This window comes from Xenopus laevis, chromosome 8L (assembly GCF_017654675.1).
Source record: "Xenopus laevis strain J_2021 chromosome 8L, Xenopus_laevis_v10.1, whole genome shotgun sequence".
Lineage (NCBI taxonomy): Eukaryota > Metazoa > Chordata > Amphibia > Anura > Pipidae > Xenopus > Xenopus laevis.
In genome coordinates this window covers 109,167,878-109,181,779 of record NC_054385.1, presented here as the reverse complement: position 1 = coordinate 109,181,779, position 13,902 = coordinate 109,167,878, and the positions used below count along the sequence as shown (strand labels likewise).

The window sequence follows — 13,902 nt, the reverse complement described above, 5'->3', positions numbered from 1 at the left end:
CCTGTACCAGTAGCCATCCATCATACAGCCCTCCAGCAGCCATCATATTGCCCCCAATCTTTACTTGTGCCGGCAGCAGCCAAAAATAAATCTGATCACATCATATTGCCCCCAAGTATTTATGTACCTGTGCCAGCGCCCAGCAGCAACAGCAAACATATGGCCCCTAAATCTGTACCTGGCTGCGCCAGCAGGAAGCTTCACACTTATACAGTAATAGAAAGAAAGTCTTCAGTTCAGTGCAACTGTGCAAGTCTGAGAGCAGTGAGAGCCACACCAATCAGGCCGCCAGCTCTCTGCCTCTCTCTGACACCCAACACATCAGTGACGTCATTGACGTGTGTATGCATGTCGCACCGCACAGAAGGAGCTATTACTTGCCGGTAAGAGGAAGAACGTGAAGGCGATGGATTCCACCCAACTGGGTGACCATGATTACTGAAACAAATTATTAAATAATATGGGTGTGGTCTAAACACAGGGAGTGGCTAACATCGGCTTCCATTATCGGCCCTCCACCATGTTGATTAGAGAAATTCCGGCCCACAGTACCATAGAAGTTGGACAGCACTGGCCTAAAGGATTGTCCTTCAATAAAGGAATTCAGCTCACTGCAAACCACAGGATTGGCTAGGGACACTGGGTCCAAGAGAGGATGGGGACATAGCTAGGAAATACAGGGGCCCAACCAAGGCAATTTGGGAGTCTCAACAGAAAAACAAGGTGGCATCTTAGTTGTTTGGTCTCCTCTCTGCCCCTGGAAGGTTGGGCATGGTGTAGATATTTGCTAGGTAGCGAACTGTTTATCACATAGAGAAGGTAAATGTGAACTAAAACTAGCAGAAGCAATTTAAGATGGGCAGTTACAGGCACTTCTTTACACGTGGTACAGAGTATGTTGGGCTAGAAGGGTCAGAGGTGCATATGAGTAAGTACAGCCCTCAATGAGGAACCAATCAGTCCTTTCATGGAATAGTTGGATTGTGAGGCGGCATAACCAAATGAATCTGCCTTTCAAGCTAGAGAATGCTAGACCCAGCAATAGAATGATGGCATCGGATAGTTCAGCTGAGCTCTTGAATGAGAACTATTGACCGGGTGTGCAGTTTCATTCTGGCTTTCAGAAGTTGTCCAGGTATGGTGTTACTAGAACTCAATCAGCCTCACATTTGCACATAGTAATCCCGATTTTGAGGCCAAACCAGAACATGCACAACATAGATTATGGTTTTTTTTTTATCATAAAATAACTTGAAAAAGTCGGGTCGGGTAAAGACTCGTTAAAATCAAGTGAAAAACCTGAATTGTACAATTTTTTTTCGGATTCAACACCCGAATCTAACAATTTTTTTGTTTTATCAAAAACCCCGTATTTTTCCGATTATCGAAAACCCACCACAGATCCAGATATCTTCAAATTGTAAACAGATATCTCACATTGACTTATATATGACCGCGACAGGTGTGAGATTGTGGATTTTCAGATTTGGACTTTTTGCAGTGTCAAGGTATAATAAATCTATAAAAAATTGTTTCCCCCCCCCTCTAAAAATTCGATTTTTGCTCAAAAAAAACCTAGACCAGAAAAAAAAAAAAATCAAGTTTAGTAAATAAACCCATAAATTTCAAATGTCAATGGTATACACTTGGGAACATCTAGATTGCCACCGGTTGCACGTGTCTGTACTATACAATTTAGTGCAACTGGTTTAGTGCAAATTGTAATCACAGAAACAAAAACAAATCAGTTGTCCTTTAGCCCTAGGCCATATTTGGGGATTTGATGCTGGTCAAAATATCCTTCCCAGCTCATCAAAGCGTCCACTAAAAAGAATGGGAAGCAATCGGAAATGATATTTAAAAAATGTTTCGTTTTTTTATTTTTTTAAAAAAATATAACTATGAGAATGAGATCCATGGACTTATTTGGGACGTTTAATAAATTATGGAAAGGACGTTCTATTACCATAATCGGACTATATACTACAGTTTGTGGACTTTTTGGAAACCAATACTTGGTTAAAAGTTGCATTTGATGTGTTAGAATTATGGGTGAAGAAGGTGGGGCTTTGGGTATAAAGGTGATTGTGAGTCTGTATCCTGATGAAGGTGTACCCACCGAAACGTTGATACTGTTGCTAATATAATAAAAGGGGTTAAGCTGCCCGACTGCAGATAATGTGTGTGTACGGATTCGTAACCATTTTTTGCTGTTGCTAAGGGAACTAGCCGGGTCAACGGAGGGCCAGCACCACCAGTGCAGTAGAAGTGAATTGCAGGAGTGCGGTGGATTCATCACTTTGATCTGAAGTTTCGGCTTACAGCAAACACTGGAGCACTGCCTGCATGTCACCACTGGCTATTCCCAGAATGGTAGAGGAATATATTCCTCACATACACTGCAGTGACTTAAATACCATGTTTGCTACAAGCTGAATGAATGGAAACGTGATAAAAAGATAGAATAGCAGCAGCATGGAGGACAGAAGGACTAAGATGGAGTAACACTCTTTATTACCTGTATGCTTTCAAGCTCTACACTGTGCATTATTAAAGCACGAGCCACTGTTCATTCATTTGCATATACTGTTTAGCAATCATTCCACAGCAGACAATAAGATATTTAAGTTATGACCACAAATGTTATCTCATTCTCTCTCATTTTAACACTTTGATTTACCTCCTTTGTCAACTTGTGGCTCATATTTCTGTTGTGGAGTAAATGCTCATTAACTCCCGTTTTCATAAGAAGAACCATATTTAATTTGTTTCTTCTTTACAGTTTCATGTTCTCATTTACAGCTTTAAAAAGTATTCCAAACAGCCAGGACAGACAAACTGTACGGCAGCTAAAAAGAATCATTAAAATATTCCTGAAACCTGCCCACCATAAACATACCGTGAAGAGGACGTCGCATCCTTGTAAAAACCAGAAGGAAAATGGAGGCAGTCTCTTCAACGTCATATGATTCAGCTGAGCTGGAGGGGCCTTTAATCCTTACTGAACGTCAGGGTAAAGAGAAGAAACCAGAGTGCTTATGCAGTGCTTGCTGTGTTTACTGTAGAGCTCCAATCTCCATGGTAATACTGAGCAACAGAACAGCAGGCTTGCCGGAAAACAAAAAAAAAATGGCATAAAGGTTCGGGAATATAGACAACCAAAGAGAAACCCTAAAACAAAAAAAAATCACAGATCCACAAAAGGATGTGATAGAGTGGCCAAGTGAACAGTCCCATAAAGTCCATAAGTTTATGATACAAGTCTGAGTCTATTACCAGATCTGCTGCTGCTGCTCCAGAAACACAGCAAAGAACATAAAAAAAAAAAAGTCATCAAAAGCACATCAGGACAGAAACTATGGCTGCCAATAGTAAAAAAAAAAATAAAAAATAAATATCTGATGTCTGCCCACCACAAAAACTTGTTGCATATTCCTCGAGTGCCCTTTCTTGGAAAAGGAGAACTGCCAGGTAGTTGCTTCAAAGTCAGGAACCTGGAGGTGATGAGAGGAAACCAGAGGATATGTAGTGCTTGTTTACTGCAGGGATCACATTTACTTTTGAAGGCTAAGCCATGGAAAACCTTGCTCGTGGAAACGCAATACATACGGAGATAAATGGGCAACGGTAAGGATACTGAATGATCCAAGATCCGCAATAAGTGGGAGCCACAGAGCAGCGGGCAAAGTAAGGGGTCATATGAAGTCAGTCAATATCGACTGGTTGTGTAGAGTCAGTTCCCAGCGGTGCTACTGCTCCAGACAAATGATGGTAAAAACAATAGGGAAGGGTTACAAAATGGGGCATGCAAGGTCAGCAGCGTGCTGGCTGGACTCAGATAAGTCCTCTCCTTTTTTTATAGTCCTCCAGGTTCAGAGATCGCCGGGGTGCTCCGTCCTTTGCTGGTGGTGCTTTTGAGGAGATGGCAAGAGATTTTGATTCTGCAAGGAAATTAAAACATTGTTCAAAGATGGTTCCATTCATTTTGGAAATTGCTATCATTTGATTTCTATACATAAACAAAGTGGCGAAATTCTGTGGTTACATCAGAAAGTCCACAACTTGACTTAAACTGCTGGCTTGAGTACAACACCATTGCTCTGGCTAGTTCAACAGCATTCATTTACTGACAAAATGCAATAGCTCTCAATAGCACACACAAGAGGTCCTCTGCTCTCAACCCATTATACATATATTTAGGACATTGAGACATGTTGTGCCTTAAGCTACTAAAAATGCCTTACCCTTTAAACAAGAGATTTTTGTACTTACCGTTAAATCTTTTTCTCTTGACCTGCATTGGGGGACACAGGCACCATGGGGATGAAGATCCTGCAGCTGGAGAGCGGACACCAACATGTTAAACTTGACTCCTCCTCCTGCTGTGGGCTTCATCCCCTGCTCTCCTCCTATCGGATCCAGTTCCACCGAAGAAGGAACATAACATGGAAGCCAAAACAGAGAAGGAGTCTCTCAACCCCTAGAAAGTTCCAACAAGGAATAACAACTTTGTGGGCAACAACCTTTGGCCCTTAAGATTAAACAGGGAGGGAATGCCTGTGTCCCCTAATGTAGGTAAAGAGAAAAAGATTTAACGGTAAGTACAAAAATCTCTCTCTTGCCTATATTGGGGGACACAGGCACCATGGGGATGTCCCAAAGCAACCTCTGAGGGCGGGACACGCCCCTAGGTGTTCACTTAAGAACAGTTTGCAACACCTTCCTCCCTAAGCTAGCTTCGGCAGACACCTGGAAACAGTGGAGCGTATCCATCTTGCTATGGTAGCCTTAGAAACCTTACTTCCTCTCTTTGTTCCACTTTGCAGAATGAATAGAGAATCAGTCTTCTGTATTTTGTTGGTAGCCCTTAGGTAAGTCTTGATTGCTCGAACTATGTCTAGCTTATTTAGCTTATCTTCCTTTGTACCCTTAGGTTCAGGGCAAAGTGAGGGCACCACTATATCTTGATAGAGGTGGAATTCTGATACCACCTTTGGCAGAAAATTTGGTGTTGGTCTTAGAACCACCTTGTCTTGATGAATGATGGTGAAAGGAAATTTGCACGAAAGTGCTGCCAACTCTGACACTCAGCGGGCAGATGTGATAGCTAAGAGGAATGCCACCTTTCCTGTGAGCATAGGCAATGGAATCTGTGGTCTAACGGCTCAAATGGTTCCTCTTGTAGACAGTACTAGGTTTAAGTCCCAAGGAGAGACCGGGTATCTGTATGGGGGAATTATTCTGGTTGCCCCTTGCAGGAAGGTTTTAATATTACTGCGTAGTGCTAGTCTCTTCTGGTATAGAATAGAGAGTGCCGACAGCTGCACCTTTAGTGAACTTAGTGCCAAGCCTTTGACTAGACCCTCTTGTAGAAAGGATAGTATCTCATTTTCTCTTGCCTCCTGTGGGTCTTTGTGTCGTGCTTCACACCATGTGATAACTGTCTTCCATACTCTGTTAGATTCTCACCAAAACTGGCTTTCGGGCACATAGTGGGAATAGCCTCCGTTGGCACTCCTGTCTTCCTCATTATTAGGGGCCACGCTGTTAAACCCCACCGATGTGAACTCGAATGGACGATCGGTCCCTTAGTTAGCTGGTCTACTCTCTGGGGAAGATGGAGTGGTTTGTCCACCGCCATTGTCTGCTACTTCTGCGAACCATGACCTACTGGGCCAATATGGTGCGACAAGAATTGTCTTTGTTCTTTCTCTCTTTATCCTTTTGATTACCTTTGGTAGCAACGCTAGCGGAGGGAAGACGTAAGCCATGGTAAATACCCATGGAATCACCAACGCATCTACTGCGTAAGCTAGTGGGTCTAGACTTCTAGCCAAGAATTTCAGGACCTTGTGGTTGTAGCATGATGCCATCAAATCCACCTCTGGAACTCCCCACTTTGCTACTATCAGTTGGAACAGTTCGTAGTGCAGGCTCCACTCACCCTGGTCTACAGTTTCCCTGCTTAGGTAGTCTGCAATCGAGTAGTCTACTCCTGCAATGTATACTGCAGATATCGCTGAAACATTGCTCTCTGCCCATTCTAGTATACGGCCTGCTTACTTTAGAGCTGCTAGACTGCGGGCCCACCTTGGTGGTTTATATAAGCCACCGCAGTCACGTTGTCCTATTGTATTCTCACTGCTTGTCCGCGGAGGAGTGGTGTCCATTCTACTACCGAGTATCACATTGCTCTGAGTTCTAATAGGTTGATTGGAAGTAATTTCTCCTCTTGGTTCCAACAGCCCTAAACTTTCCTTTGTCCCAGAACCTCTCCCCATCCCCTCAGACTGGCATCTGTTGTGATCACCGTCCATTGGTGACAGAGGAAGGCCTTCCCTGCCTTGAGCCTCTGTGGGTGGAGCCACCAGTCTAGCGATAGTTTGACCAGTTCCGGTATCACTATATATGTCGATTCAAGTTGATGCGATCCCTTTTCTGGTGTTGTAATATCAGGTGTTGGAGGGTTCTGGTGTGCAGTTGTGCATAGGGAATGGCTGGAAAGGAGGCTACCATTGTCCCCAGGGTTTGCATTGCAGTACGGAGAGGGACGCATTGGTTACCCCGAGTGTGCTGACCCGAGATAGTAGGGTGTTAATGTTTTCCTGCTGCTGTAGAGTTTGGAGTACTAGGGAAGTGTGGTCGTTTGCGACCGCCACTGAAGGTGCCTTTACTAACAGATCGTCTAACTATGGTATGACTGTTATGCCCCTTGAGTCCTGCTAATGCTGCCGCCATTATTTTGGTGTATGTGCGAAGGGCCGATGAGAGCCTGAATGGAAGAGCTACTAATTGCCAGTGCCTCCCGTTCATGTAAAATCTCAGAAACCTGTGGTGATGGGGGTGTATTGGGACATGCAGGTAGGCATACTTTATGTCTATCACAGTCATATATTAATTTCGTTCCATGGATCCCAATACTGACTGTATTGATTCCATCTTGAAATGGTGTCTCTTTACAAATTCGTTTACAGTCTTTAGATCCAGTACTGGTCTGTAGGAGCAGTTTCTTTTGGGAACCATGAAGAGATTAGAATAGTATCCCTTTCCCCTCTCTGTCCTTGGAACTGGTTGGATTACCACGGAGGACTCGAGTTCTTCTATTATACTTTGGTACGCTTTTCTTTTGGTGCTGTGTCTGGGGAGATGGGATATGAAAAATCTGTGAGGAGGATGAGGTGCCAAGTCATCCATCAAACATCCATGACATATCACTTGTAGTACCCAATTGTCCTGTACTTGACTTTTCCACACCCGAAAGGCTCTGAGACGGCCGCCTAGGGGGATCCCTTCGTGGATGGGCACGCCTTCATGCCTAAGTGGTCTTGTCATGGGAGGTCTTAGGAGCTCCCTTGGATGAGAACCAACTCATTCCCTGTTTGTTAGTATATCTGGTACGAGCTTGTGCGTTAGTTTTGTCAGGTTGTGTTTTCGTCCTCTGACCTTGACGAAAAAAGGGCCTCCTCTTGAATGGGGGTCTCTTGCTCTTGGCCTGTGGGAGCAGGGTACTTTTGCCACCAGTAGCCTGAGAGGTTATCTTATCCAGTTCTGCGCCAAAAAGTGGTTTTCCCTGGAAAGGTAGGCTAACAAGCGATCTTTTTGAAGTTAGGTCTGCTGACCATGTTTTGAGCCATAAGAATCTTCTGGCTGCTATGGATTGAGCAGACACTTTGGAGACTAGTTTGGCAGCGTCCAGAGATGCGTCGCAAATGTAGGCTGTAGCATCCGTTATCTGGGAAAGAAAAAGGTCGGTAGATGGGTCCCCGGACCCCAAAAGCTGCGCTACCTGTTTAACCCAAACCTCCATCACCTTCACCACCCAGGATATGGCGAATATAGGCCTAAGGGCTGTACCTGATGCAGTGAAAGTTGCCTTGCAAAATCTCTCAAGTCTCTTATCTATTAGGTCTTTAAATGCAGCCGCATCCCCTACTGGTATGGTAGTAGTTTTAGACAATCTAGAGACTGGTGGATCCACTGCCGGAGATGAAGACCATAAGTCTATGCACTGTTGTGGAAAAGGGTATGCCTGAGAGAAGCGCTTGGATACCCGTACCCTCTGGTCCGGGGTTTTCCACTGTGACTTAATTTCCGTATATACTCGAGTATAAGCCGAGTTTTTCAGCATCCAAAATGTGCTGAAAAAGTCTACCTCGGCTTATACTCGGGTCAGCGGGCAGTAGCTGAGATTGCAGTCACTTTTAATCATTCCTATACCAACAGTTCACTTGGGGAGAGACTGCATATCCCACAATGCCCTCTGTTGGTTATATGAAAGACTAACAGTGCACCCTCTGTTGGTTATATGAAAGAATAACAGTGACTGCAATATCACACAGCGCCCTCTGTTGGTTATATTAAAGAATAACAGTGACTGCAATACCACACAGCACCCTCTGTTGGTTGTATGAAAGAATAACAGTGCGCCCTCTGTTGGTTATATGAAAGAATAACAGTGACTGCAATATCACACAGCACCCTCTGTTGGTTATATGAAAGAATAACAGTGCACCCTCTGTTGGTTATATGAAAGAATAACAGTGACTGCAATATCACACAGCACCCTCTGTTGGTTATATGAAAGAATTACATTGACTGCAATATCACACAGCGCCCTCTGTTGGTTATATTAAAGAATAACCGTGACTGCAATATCACACAGTGCCCTCTGTTGGTTATATGAAAGAATAACAGTGCGCCCTCTGTTGGTTATATGAAAGAATTACAGTGACTGCAATATCACACAGCGCCATCTGTTGGTTATATGAAAGAATAACAGTGCGCCCTCTGTTGGTTATATGAAAGATTAACAGTGACTGCAATATCACACAGCGCCCTCTGTTGGTTATATGAAGGATTAACCGTGATGGCAATATCACAGCACCCTCTGCACATGGTAGTGGGACAATGCACACAGTAATCCGTTTGGCAATTCTCTGTCACCATCAACTTTGCAAAGAAGTCCGGTTGATCGCTGGGGGGGTCGCTTTGGCAGAATGTGCACTGCTGGGAGGCAGGGCTGTAGTTGTGTCTAGGCTTATACTAGAGTCATTAAGTTTTCCCAATTTTCGTAGGTACCTCTGTTTATACTCGGGTCGGCTTATACTCGAGTATATACGGTATATACGGTATCTCATCTAACTGCTCATACACAAGAAACATGCAAGAACTCTTCTTCTGTCTCTTGAAAATGTTTTTTCCTGGCTCTATAACAGTAGCCTTGTCATTGATAGAGTTTTGAGGACTGCTTGTATGAGTCCCTCAACTTCCCCTTGGGTTCTAGGGGTGTCTGGGTCAGGGTCTGGCTCTTGATCAGAGTCTTAGTCTGTAACAATTTGTCCCTCCTCATCTGAGGGGGTAAGATGGCCCCCCGGGGAGCCCAGAGGTGAGTTGGTGGGGCGCTTGTTAGCAGTCTGAAGAGTCATGTGCTTTAGCAGGGGTAGATAGACGCTCTAAGACTATCTAGTGTCTCCGGTATGCGTGCTACATTTTGTAAGCCTGCCAGTGAGAGGAAGAGAGCCCTCACCAATTCAGAGTCTGAGGTGTGGGGTGGTGGGGGAGTTTGCGACTGGGGGAGTACTAGACAAGGGAAGCGCAAGTCACATGGCACCCAGGGGAGAAGGGAGGTGGAGAGGGAACTGCGTGGTTGAGTGCTTAGTGAGAAAAACTCACCATTCCAGCCTGACAACCTCAATAGCCCGTAGTATGTTGTTCCCTGTATATTCTTAGACTGGTGCAGACCTCCATAGAGCGGGAACACAGTCACAGGGAATGGTGGAGCGTGCCTGTGGCCTCCGGAGAGCGGGAAGGCATTAGGGCATTGATATTTTAGGTGTTTTACCTAGCAGGCTGGTGAGGCCCTGGAACGTATTCACTGTCCCCAATAAGTGGCATGACTTTAAACCGTAGTTTTTTTATTCACTTGCTCCAGCCACTTGTACATGTCTTTCCTTCTGAGGACACAAAGAAACTAGATCCGATAGGAGGAGATGAAGCCCACAGCAGGAGAAGGAGTCAAGTTTAACTTGTTAGTGACCGCTCTCCTGCTGCAGGATTTTCATCCCCATGGTGCCTGTGTCCCCCAATATAGGCAAGAGAAACAGGGATTGTTTGTCCATATATTGCAATATATTTAAACTGGCCAACTACGTCAAAGTCATCCCATATCTGGCCAGTCCTACACTCAAATTGCATCTGATTCATTAAGAATTCTATTGCTTCATTATACATTTTGCACAGGGGGAAAGTTTTACCCTCAACTTACTTGCTGCTTTCAAGGTTAAAACTCCCAAACATGGTTGCCCTTTTATTGGCCACCACTGGGATCACCTGACTATAGCTGGGAAGGGTGGGAGCTACAACATAGAGCTGGTCACTGCTCCTGTATGAACTATAGCAAAGAAGGGAAAGTTGTGCTTACCGTCTTACTGACCCTGTTTTGTTTGAAGGGTTAAGGTATTTTTAGTAGTTTAAGGCACAAAAGGTCTCAATGTCATTAATATATTGAGGGTTGAGTGTAGAGGACCTCGTGTTTTGTCACAAACTCATTGCACCGGTTTTAAAAATTAGTGGTGAGCACAACTTTCCCTTGTCTGTTAATAGGTTTCCATAGTACAAACACAATAATTTTACTGTATAGAGGCCCATACATATACCTTATATGGAGTTAATAGTAAAAGTTACAAACACAAGGAAATCAAAAGCATAGCGGCCTGCACACCTGAACTGGGGACTTGTAGGTCGATCTTTACATCAAAATCATGCACTTTAAACAGGTCTTCCGAGAGGTCGCTGGCTGACTTGGTGTTTCCATCTGCATCCTTACTTTGAGCCTAGCATAATAAACACATGCAGAACCGGTTACATTAAACCACAAATCATTAAAGAAAATGGAATACAATCACTCACAGTGAGTACAGTGAACAACTGGAGACATACAAAATTTCCAATGCAGTCTTACCAAGCCTTTATCTTTGGATGCATCATTGCTAGCTCCGGAGCCATATTTTGCATTCAGCTGAGCAATAATGGCTGCCTGGACGGCAGGATCCCTGGACTGAAGGACAAGCAGATTCAATGATATACTGCCACATGAATACATTTCTCATTGGCATGATAATTAAAGCTTTGCAGAAGCTATGCCCCAAGCTTTACATATACACAATACTATAAGCAATTCACTTCACACTACTTATTACTTATCCAACCAAGTATATCATCAAAAACAACTGAAACTTTCCAATATTTGCTTCCCCACAGCTCATGTGTCTGCTATCTTTACATGATTCGCCCAGTATACGTACATTAGACACCATGGTTGGCTTGCACTGCCTTCTAGTGAAGGGATCCATCTGTTGCTGCTTCATGCTCTGACTCTCTGCCTAAGGAAAAGGGAAAAAAACAAAAAACTTGTTCACAAATATAATTTTGTATTTTTAAGAGAGACTGCACAAGGTAATCTCAGCTATATACAGGCAGCAAGTCCCAGTTTGGAAAGTTCTTTGGAGATGAAAATAATTTAAATCTATAATGTAATTACTTTCCCAGCAGAACTAGAGAAATGTTTATAGCTATTTCACCCTGAAAAATGCTTACTGTGATTTTGGACAGAAAAGAACCAATTCCATTTAAACCCAAGGTATAACAATGTAAAATTCTTCTCAGCTTAGTTTCATCGCCCCTGATACACTGAAGGTCTAGAACTGAGCAGGAGACAATTCTTGCATCAGTAAAGAAAGCTCACCCCCACCCCCCATATCTGAATTCACTTACCACTAAGGCCTTTTCAGACTCCACAATGTTCCATTCTCTGTTTCGCTGGTTTATATAACTAAACATAAAAAAAGTTAATAAAGTTAATCATAGACCAATAAAAGAGGGAAAGTAAACATTTGTAAGTTATTACTTTGGTATGTGATGCTCCTCCACACTTGCCCATTTCAATATATGACAACACTAAGAATTATTTACTATACTCAAATTTATCTGGTTTGGTTTTTTGGGGCAAAAGCTCGAATTTGTGTGTTAGAAAAAAATAAATACTGAATCCGAAAATCCACCATCTCAGACTTGTCGAGGTCATGTAGAAGTCAATGGGAGATGTCCCTATACCAATTTGAAGTTCTCGTGATTTGCACTCAGTTTAGCCCGATAATCCGATAAATTTGGGGTTTTTTTCAGGCAAAAATCCGGAGGGAAAAATTGAGCGATTCCATGGAAAAAAAAAGTCTGAAAAATGTAATACAATTCAGGTTTTCGCTCAATTTTATCTAGTTTTTTTCCCCGATCTGATTTGAGTTATATTAGTAATAAATAAGGCAAAATCGGTCTGGGTAGTTTGGTCAAGCTTTTTTTAATTTGAATTATGAGATAAATTTGGATTTTAGTAAATAACCCACTAAGACTTTTTTATGCAAAGCATTTTCATTAAAACTACCAGAATTTCCCACATCTTTAACCATATCTTCAAATAATGAAAACATTAAAGGGATACTGTCATGGGGAAAAAACATTTTTTTAAATGAAACAGTTAATAGTGCTGCTCCAGCAGACTTCTGCCCTGAAATCCATTTCTCAAAAGAGCAAAGAGATTTTTTTTATATTCAATTTTGAAATCTGACATGGGGCAATACATATTGTCAATTTCCCAGCTGCCCCAAGTCATGTGACTTGAAAAAAAAAAAAAAAACACGTTTTCTGATGACAGGATCCCTTTAAAGGGGAAGCAAACCTCGTCGGCGCTAACCCCCCTCCCTCCTCCCCCCTGGCCTACCCCTCCCGCTGGGCAAATGCCCCTAACTTGTTACTTACCCTTCTGCGCAGGTCCAGTCCAGGGAGTTCACAGGCGACATCTTCTTCCACGCGATCTTCTTCCTCCTTTGACCGGCGTTTTGGCGCATGCGCAGTAGGAGCATTTCGCCAGTACGGATCTACTGCGCATGCGCCAAAAGTCACGCGCATGCGCCAAAAGTCACGCGCATGCGCAGTAGATCGTACCGGCGAAACGATCCTACTGCGCATGCGCCGGTCAAAGGAGGAAGAAGATCGCGTGGAAGAAGATATCGCCTGTGAACTCCCTGGACTGGACCTGCGCAGAAGGGTAAGTAACAAGTTAGGGGCATTTGCCCAGCGGGAGGGGTAGGCCAGGGGGGAGGAGGGAGGGGGGGCAATACACGGGAGGGGGGTTAACGCCGACGAGGTTTCCTTCCCCTTTAAGCAACCACAAAACACACAATGCTGGCGGAAAGTCAGTGATTTTAATTGAAAGCTCCCAGTGCTCTACTACATTGCAAACAGGGCTTTCAGTTATACATGAGCTGCTTAAACTGCCGGTCTTTCCAGTTCACAATTAGTGGAGTGTCCCACCTTATGGCAGAGATGTTCTTTGTCCTCTGCCGATCCAAAGCTTCGGCCCGCTCCTCTAGTTCATTCATCTGATCTTGAATCTGCTTAGCTTTGTCTTGATCTCCAGCTTCCTCCGCCATTGCCTAAAGGAAGACACAGGTACCAGTCCTTAGCATCTTACCAATTCCTGCACTTCCAAAGCGCACAAGCCAAATAAAAACATTGAATTCTGAAGCAACAAAATAAATGTAAAACCCGGTATGTTTACCTTATCTTTTAAAAGCTGTGTTTTCTTCATGGCATAATTCGAAGGTGCTTTTCTAAACCGGTCCTTTTCCTTTACAATCTTTAACAGAGAAGTTTAGAGGAAAGCTCAAATTAAAAATACATTAAAGCTGTCATATTGCTCACTCTATTCCAATGAAAATGACTCGTGTAAGAATTATATTCCATGGATAAACACCTACTTCTTGAGAAGAACAAAAATAATTAAATTTATTTGGCAAATGATGTATATGAAGTATGTTGTTAAAAATCATCCATAAGTGAAAATAGTTG

The 13,902-nt window shown here is 43.3% G+C and overlaps 1 protein-coding gene across 1 annotated transcript in view; it reads right to left on the bottom strand.

Annotated features, from left to right (window-relative positions):
- Positions 1-2,497: 2,497 nt before the first annotated feature.
- The window catches only part of rtf1.L (RTF1 homolog, Paf1/RNA polymerase II complex component L homeolog), a 28,812-nt gene continuing 17,407 nt past the window's right edge, over positions 2,498-13,902 (bottom strand). The window contains exons 12-18 of the mRNA XM_018231260.2: positions 13,613-13,690; positions 13,366-13,487; positions 11,773-11,830; positions 11,304-11,381; positions 10,961-11,056; positions 10,721-10,832; positions 2,498-3,941 (exon numbers count right to left, since the gene is read on the bottom strand). Of these exons, the coding sequence (XP_018086749.1) occupies positions 3,835-3,941; positions 10,721-10,832; positions 10,961-11,056; positions 11,304-11,381; positions 11,773-11,830; positions 13,366-13,487; positions 13,613-13,690 (651 nt within the window). The 3' untranslated portion in view covers positions 2,498-3,834. The remainder of the gene's footprint in view (positions 3,942-10,720; positions 10,833-10,960; positions 11,057-11,303; positions 11,382-11,772; positions 11,831-13,365; positions 13,488-13,612; positions 13,691-13,902) is intronic.